The 7,516-nt window shown below is 67.9% G+C and overlaps 1 protein-coding gene across 2 annotated transcripts; it reads right to left on the reverse strand.

The window, feature by feature from the left end:
- Positions 1-260: 260 nt before the first annotated feature.
- Positions 261-7,142, reverse strand: SPHK1 (sphingosine kinase 1). Of its 2 annotated transcripts, XM_035342730.1 has the most exons (6): positions 6,616-7,141; positions 2,687-2,836; positions 2,344-2,438; positions 2,002-2,117; positions 1,241-1,550; positions 261-1,210 (listed from the first exon to the last, which is right to left on the reverse strand). In XM_035342730.1, exons 1-6 carry the CDS (start codon positions 7,073-7,075, stop codon positions 782-784), a joined length of 1,560 nt encoding a protein of 519 aa, XP_035198621.1. In that variant the 5' UTR covers positions 7,076-7,141; the 3' UTR covers positions 261-781. The 2 variants fall into 2 exon arrangements, with proteins under 2 accessions (XP_035198621.1, XP_035198620.1); XM_035342729.1 differs by having other exon boundaries at positions 261-1,550; positions 6,616-7,142.
- Positions 7,143-7,516: the final 374 nt, after the last annotated feature.

Genomic DNA, 7,516 nt, shown 5'->3' on the forward strand with positions numbered 1-7,516 from the left:
CGCCTCCCTCGCTCGTAGGCACCGAGCCCTTCCCGAGACATCCCAAAAACATCCCTGTGCAGGGCTGAGCTCTCTGCCTTCACTGATCTCCTCGGGACGGGGGCACCCAGGCACCCCAAGAAGCCGCAGCCACCGCCTGCACCGCTCCGTGCAAGCGGCTCCCGGGGTCCGTGGCTCTGCACTGATCCTGACCCCAAGGTGCTGGGGAGGGAAGGGCCTCAGCCCCTTGGGACAGCCGTGTGCTCAGACTTAAATCCCAGTTTTTTGTTTTTTTTTTTTTAATTATTATTATTATTTGTTGTTTTTTTTTTGCAAACGCTAGGTATTTATTGCCTTTCTCACAAGAATAAACTCTGCTTCTACAGGAAGCTTTGGGTAGAAACATTCTATTTTAAAAAAAAAAAATTGATTTTTTTTTTTCCGTGTTAGCTATTGGTCCTGACCGCCCCGGGTCAGGCTGGCTCCGTGGCAGGGACACGAGCGGTGCCACCGTGTGCGTCCGAGCCGGGGGGGGGGGGGACGGGGACGGGGCTGTGCCGGCGCAGCCGCCCCGGGGCCAGGGCCTCGCACCCCTCGTACCGCTCGTACCGGGGCGAAACGCGGGCGTCTCGCCGGCGCCGAGTACCTGACGGGGCTCGGGGCTCGTTTTTGGGTCCGTCCCGAAGAGAGTAAAGCTAAGCGAGGTGCCCGCGGCCCCGGAGAGCTATTGCTAGAGGAGGAGGAGGTGGTTCCTGAGTGGGAGGAAGGCTCGGCCGTGCCCGCGGCTCAGCGCCGCGGCCGCTCAGGAGCCGCAGACGATGCGGCCGAGGCGGCCGTGGACCTGGCCCTGCACGGGCTCGCAGGCCAGCGCCTCGCCGTCCACCGTCATGACGCCGGTGCTGCCCCGCGGCTCCAGGCGGAAGGCGCGGACGGGGACGTGGTGCAGGTGGGGGCAGCCCAGGTCCAGGTGCGTGCCCCTGCCCATGGCCAGGAAGACCTTCAGCAGCGCCACGCGGCTGATGCCCGCCCGCACGTAGAAGAGGTGGATGCAGCCGTCGTCCAGCCGCGCCGCCGGCGCCATCAGCAGGTTGGTGCCCAGGTGGGACTGGTAAATGGCGTAGACGCAGACGAACTCCTCCTCGGGGACCACCGCCCAGCTCGCCGGCACCGGCTGGCCCAGCGGCACCAGCAGCGAGTCGGCGGGCAGAGCCCCCTCCGTGCCCCCCTCCGGCAGCGCCCGGCCGTCGGCGCCGGGTGCCGGGGGGTCCCTGGGGGCCGGGGGGGCGCCGTGCTCGGGGGCGGCGGGCAGGTAGGAGAGGCGGCCCTGGTACACACGCAGCCGGGCCAGGCACTGCAGGGTGCCCAGCGTGAAGCGCGCGTTGCCCAGCCGGCGGTACTTCTCGCTGTCGATGTCCACGTCGGCGATGAAGCCCCAGCCGAAGCCCAGGAAGGAGAAGAAGCGCTTGCCCGAGGCCGTGCTCAGCGACACCAGGTCCATCTGCGTGTGCAGCCCCTTGCAGAGGATGAAGGTGCAGTTCGTCAGCAGCTTCTTCTTGGCCACGTGGTCGTTGCTGCAAGGGACGGAGAGGGTGAGTCTAGGGCTTGGGGGCTCCTCCTGCTGTCCCAGCACCTACGTGTGGCCCCCGCGAGGATTCTCCCTTTGTGCTGGGATGTATCCCAGCTAGCAAGGGGCAGCATAAACCAGCTCCTGAATTTGGGGACCAATGTGGGGCTGCCCAGGACAACCCCGCTCCCACCCTGGGTGTTTCCTGGGGCGCCGGCTTTGCACCTCGAGCTGCTGCCATACGGCACAGCCAGCTGCTCCCCGGGGGCTCGGCTCAGCCCCTGGCTCGTTTGGGTGAAGTTGTGCCAGATTTAGAGCCTGGAGGAGAGAAAGGGCGTGGGGGGGAGCTGGAAATGCAGGGGTGCAACCTGACGCTGGCAGGGACCGGCTGCGCCGCACCAGGCTGTGGCAAGGGGGTACCCAGGAGGGCGTCCCCGTCCCCTGAGGGCCCCGCTCACCCTGCATAGTAGTTGATGGAGGCAGCCAGGGCGTTCCCGGAGCCCCCTGGCAGGATGCACAGCGGCTTCTTCATGGCCTCCTCCCAGTCCGGCCGCTCCATCAGCCCGTTCACCACCTGCAGGGATGGAGAGAAGGAGCTCGTGGTACCCAGGGACGTGCCAGGACCCCGCTGCCCTGCCGTGTCCCCAGGCAGGGGCAGGACAGAGACTGTGCCTGCCCTGGGTTTTCTCTCTTTGCTGTTCCTTCTTGTCTTCAGGTCTCAAAACTCAGCTCCTGCCCCCCGGCACCCCTCTCCTCCCAGCTCCGTGCCCCATCCTGGCTGGGGGCGCTGCCCCTCTCACCTCGTGGAGCAGCCCGTCCCCGGACATCACCACCAGCGTGTCCCACTGCGACAGGTCCTCATCCCGCATCTTCTCCTGCGCGTGGTGGGGTCTCTCTGCAGGGGAAAGCAGCGAGAGCTGAGCGCCGTCCTCCGGGCCTCTGCCCTGCCTGCTGCCACCCCCGGGACGGCGATCCCAGCCCCGCTGTCCCCACGGGGGTGCAGGATGTGGGGCAGTCCCCTCGCACCCTTCACTGGCGACACCTTGCCTGAATCCACCCCATACAGGAGCCCGTCCCAGGTAGGTCCGTGGGTCGGAGGGGGTCAGGGAGAGGGGACGGGGCGGGCGGCACGCGGGGACTCACCGGTGATGAAGATGGAGGGCGCGATGTCGGCGTCGGCCAGCATGGGCTGCACCACCGCGTGGAAGTCATCGAGCGCGCGGCCGGCACCGCTCTGCGGGTTCAGCAGCACCAGGGCACGGCAGGGCCGGGGCAGGACCCCGTAGCTGGTACCTGGCGGGGAAAAGGGGCTCAGAGCTGGGGCCGGGGGGTGCCCTGTGAGCCAGGGCAGCGTTTGCTGCAGCCCTGCAGGAAGGGGAGGGCTGGGCAGGGACTGGGGGGTAGCCACTGGGAGAGTTGGGGAGCTCTTGGGACCCCCCAGGTCCTACACGGCGAGCCAAGGATGGGGACAGGTGAGGGCTGGGGGAATGGAGGTCCTGATTCCCCACACCCCTCGCAGCTGGAGCGGGGCCAGGACTGACACCTGTGCCGACAGACGGACGCTCCTCTTCCCCCTGCTCCCCACCGGGCTCTGGTTTTGCACGCGATGCCCCCGGCCGGGCTGTAATTACAGGCCTGGCAGGGGCGGTCGCTGCTCCAGCCACGTCCCCCTGCCCAAAGCCAGCCGTCCCCGTGTCCCCTGGAGCATCAAGCCCGGGGCCACGCTGCAGCCGCGCTCCTTGGGAGGAGCAGGGAAGAGCCTGGGGTGGCTGCAGGGCTGCGAGCGCTGCTGCACCACGATGGTGCCCAACGAGGGGCACCTGGCAGGGGCACAGCCCACGAATACCCTGCGGCACCTCGGCAATGGGGCTCCCCGGTGAGCTCGGCGCTCCCCAGCCTGGTGTCCTTGCTCCAGGCTTCCCCCACTCCAGCCCCCAGGCCCCCGCAGCCGGCAGCCCCACGGGACCAGGCTGAGGTTTTGCCTGCTGACAAAGCACCGAGCTCTGCTCCGTCAGCGGCGTTGAGTCATGAAAGCTGCCGGCCTTTCCCGGCACTGCCCGGGCCGGGAAGCCCCTTGCTCGGAGCTGGGAGCGGCCGCGGAGCGCGGCGATGAACCCGGGGCAAAGGGCGGCCAGCACGCGGCGATCGCCACCCATCCCTCTCCTCGCCTGCGCACGCGGGGCGATTTTTGTGTTTATCCAAGCATCGCCGTGCAGATAAACCTCCTGCTGACCGCAGCAGGGGAGGCCAGGCCGAGGGAGGCCACCGCCCGCGCCGCCTCCCTGCTGGCACCTGGCCTCGCCGAGGTCACGGCCACGCCACGGCCTCCCCGGTGGATAGCAGGGATCGGCAGCCCCAGCCCGGCCCCGGGGAGCAGAGCGAGCTCCCCCCTGCTTTTGGTGCTGTCTCCTCGGTTTCCTGCCTGCAGGGACTGAGCTGGTGAGCCCTGACCCGCCGGGGAGGCTGCACCGCTCCAGGATGGCTCCGGCCTCCAGCAGCCTCCAGCACGCGTCTGTCTGTCTGTCAGCACGCCTCCAGCACGCCTCTGTCCGTCTGTCCGTCAGCCGGGTCCGGTGCCGGCCCCACCAGCTGCCCTTCGCCCTCCGCGGCTCCTTATCAGCCAGCACCAGGCAGGATGGGACCGGCTGGGCCTCGGGGCTGGCAGCAGCGCGCTGCGAGCTCAGCTCGCCCCAGGAGCATCGGGCGGCGAGGTCTCGGCCACACCGGCCCCCTGCGAGCCTGTGCGTTCATTAACAGTGCTGAATCCTCTCTCGGTAAACACAGACAAGGGCTTTGTGCTCCGAGCCAGGCCGCGGGGACTTTTCTCTCCTCTTCCCCCCTCCACCCGGGCGGGCACGGCGGATTTCGGCAGCATCCCTTCCCCTTGCGCAACGCCGGCCGCAGCATCTCGGCGCTGCCCGGAACAGCAGGGCCCGGCTGTGGGCGAGCAGCACGGGGGCCGAGTCAGCAGGAGGAAGGGGCACAGCTCCGACCGCATCGCCCACGAGCCACGTGCTCTCTCCACAGCTCCGCTGACATCTGGAGACGTGCGGGCAGCCCCGGCAGCTCGGCCGCGTTGCCACATCTCTCTGCAAGGTCCGGTTTTGGTGCATGGGGGACGAACTCCCCAGGCTTGCCGGAGGACAGGGCTGGGCTGTCCGGCTCCCCAGGTCACCCAGGTGGCCGTGCACAGCGAGGGGACAACAACCACAGTGCGGGGATCCCCCAGAATCAGTGCTTTGTGCCGACATGCCCTGACACCATGGCCGTGCCGCCTCCGGTTGTGGCCAGCAGCTGGATTCCTCCCTCGTGGCACAACCCCCACAAACCAGGGGCGGTTTGCTCCTACGCGGCCAGCAGCAGGGCACGGCAGCCCTCCTTTCCCCCAGATTTGTGCTTGTTAAGCACCGGGGGATTTTTTTCTCTCATTTTTATCCTTGGGGCGACGTCAGGCGGAGAAACTTTCCGCCAGCTGCAGCTCTCCGCGGGGCTTCTACCCCCGAGGACGCCGCAGCCGGAGGGGGGGGGCTGCGGGGAAGGTTTGGCTTCTCCCCGTCCCCCTCCCGAAAGGGCCGGGGTGCCCCGATTGCTTCTCGTGCCCTCTCCCCGAAGCTTTCCCCGGTGCGGCCTTATCAGTCCCGCACACGCCGCCGGCTGCGCCGTGCCGCTGCGTGCGGGCGCAGGGTGTGGTGAGCAGCAGTGGGAGCTCCGGCCCAAACCGGGGGGAGGAGGTTCGTAAATCCTGCTGGCCCTCAGCTAGGACATAACCGCAAAATCCCGCGCCGCCTCCTGCCGTCCTCCTTCCCCCGGCTCCCCCGAGGCCCCTACCGTGCCGTGAGCCGCCCGAGCACGATCGCGCCGCCTGCTCCAAGGACGAGGGATTTAAAACCCTTTGGAGACTCGCAGCCGCGGAGTTCGGGCTGGCAATCCGGCCGGGGAACTGGTTGCACCCTCGCCCCTTTCCGCTGGATTTCCCCCCCCCCCCCCCACTCTTATTTACGAAGAGTAGCAGAAAGCTGTTTCGTAGCCGCAGGCCATGGGAAAAAGCTGCGTTTTCCAGCCCAAGCGGGGAGAGCTGGGGCTAAACGCGATGTGACAGGATCCCTCTAACCGCGTGCCTCTTCGTTTCCAAGTCTGATCAGCGCGCCTGGACAGCCGAATAAATGAAGTAGTGCATATAATTGAATCTCTGCTCGGATGTTCTAATGCGTGCCGGCCTGCAGAAAGGGGAGAAAACCCCCGAGCCAGCCTTGTCCCTTCCAGAGAGGGCCGGACCCGCACCTCCCCAGGACCCCGCTGGCCCCGGAGGTTTTTCCCCGCTCCCTGGTGAAGGATGGGACCCGCCGGGGTCGGTGCAGGCTCCCCCCCGTCCTCCCTGTGCCAGCAGCAGTGGATTTTTCCTCGTTAAGGCTCATTTTGAAAGGTTTGCTGCTCAAAAAGTGGTGTGAGAGGAGCAGGAGACGTGCAAGGGGGGCTGGGTCCCCGCTGCCCCTTCAGTTTAAGGGGAAAAGTGGGGGAAAACCCCACACCTGGCCCTGAGGGACCCCCGGGGCTGCGGCCACCCCTGGCACTGGGGCTGTGCTCTGATGTCCCCGTCCCCTATAGGCAGGGGGGCACCCAGGTGCCTGCAGGGGTCCCCTGCCTTGACCCTTTGGGGCCAGATCCCCCTCCCCAAGCCCCCGCAGCCCCCTCCTGGCTGCCGGTCTCACACCACGCACCCAAGGGGGGTGTCTGGGTGGAGGGGGGCTGCCCCCAGCCCCAAACCCCAATAACCCCCCCGGCCCCCCAGATCCACACGCAGCTCAGGGGTCCGGCCTGGCGGGGTACGGGGGATGCTCGGTGCGGGGCCGGGCACGGGGAGAGGCAAACGGGCGCGGGATGGGGATGGGGGGGGGCAGCACCCCAAAATCACTGCCGCCAGCCTCCTCCTGCTGCCCCGACGGCTGCACCAGGGGATGGAGCGGGGGGACACGGCTCCGCCACCGCACCGGGGAAACCTTTGGGACCCCAGCACCCCACACCCCCACACGCCCCCCCCCCGATCCCATGGGGGGTGCCCGGCCGCCACTCACCATCCCTCACGGGCACGGCGGGCACCGAGAGCTCCCGGATCCGCTGGCTCCAGGCCTGGGCGATGCGGAGGTTCCCCTCGGCGTCGGGGCCGTGGGCGACTCGGAAAGTCCTCTGCAGGCGCTGGCGGGCAGGGGAGCCCCAGCGGCCTTTTCGGAAGGGATAACACACCACGGAGAAGCAGGCGGCGGAGGAGGACGAGGCCGGGGAGGAGGAGGGGAAAGCCGCCGAGCCCACGCAGTCGGCCAGGGGCAGCGCGGCGCCGGTGCCGTCGGGGCGCAGCACCTGCAGCTCCCGCTCCGTCAGCGCCAGCGCCCAGGCGGCCGCCCCCGGGGCCAGCCCCGGCGAGAAGCGGCCCCGCAGCACCGCGTCCTCGCCGCTGCAGCCGCCTCTTCCTCCTCCTCCTCCTCCTCTTCCTCCGCCGCCGCCGGGCTGCGGGGGGGGTCGGCGGCCGGCGGCCATCGGAGCGCACCGGGGGAGCGCCGCCCGCAGCCGCCGCTCGCTGCCGGCACCCGCCCGGCTACGGCAGGCGGGGCCGCCCGGCCCGGCCCCATTTAACCCCCCCCTTCCCCGGAGGTGAACCGAGGCGGCGCTGCCTCGCTTTCCCTGAGCGCTCCCCCTGCTCCTTTTTATTTTTTTCTTTTTCCTTTTTTCCTTTTTTTTTCCCTTTTTTCCTTTTTCCTTTTTCCTTTTTTTTTTTTTCCTTTTTTCCTTTTCCCTATTTTCCTTTTTCTTCTTTTTTTCTCTGTTTGGTTTTTCTACGGGGAGGGCGCGCACCGCGGGCCCCCGTCTTCGTGATTTTTGGGGGCAGCTCGGTGTGTGTGCGCGGGGTGCAGGGGGGGGCACCATCTGCCCTGCGGTGCTGAGGGGCCGGGGTGGGGTGCTGGTGCCCGTGCTGCGCTG

This window comes from Oxyura jamaicensis, chromosome 18 (genome assembly GCF_011077185.1).
Source record: "Oxyura jamaicensis isolate SHBP4307 breed ruddy duck chromosome 18, BPBGC_Ojam_1.0, whole genome shotgun sequence".
Lineage (NCBI taxonomy): Eukaryota > Metazoa > Chordata > Aves > Anseriformes > Anatidae > Oxyura > Oxyura jamaicensis.

Bases quoted from the DNA above. Each gene is read 5' to 3' on its own strand.
- SPHK1 (XM_035342729.1), bottom strand. From the start codon at position 7,075: ATGGCCGCCGGCCGCCGACCCCCCCCGCAGCCCGGCGGCGGCGGAGGA. The intron at 2,837-6,615 runs GTGAGTGGCGGC...TTTCCCCGCCAG, and splicing joins CGCCGTGCCCGTGAGGGATG to GTACCAGCTACGGGGTCCTG. The intron at 2,439-2,686 runs GTGAGTCCCCGC...TTTCCCCTGCAG, and splicing joins GCCCTCCATCTTCATCACCG to AGAGACCCCACCACGCGCAG.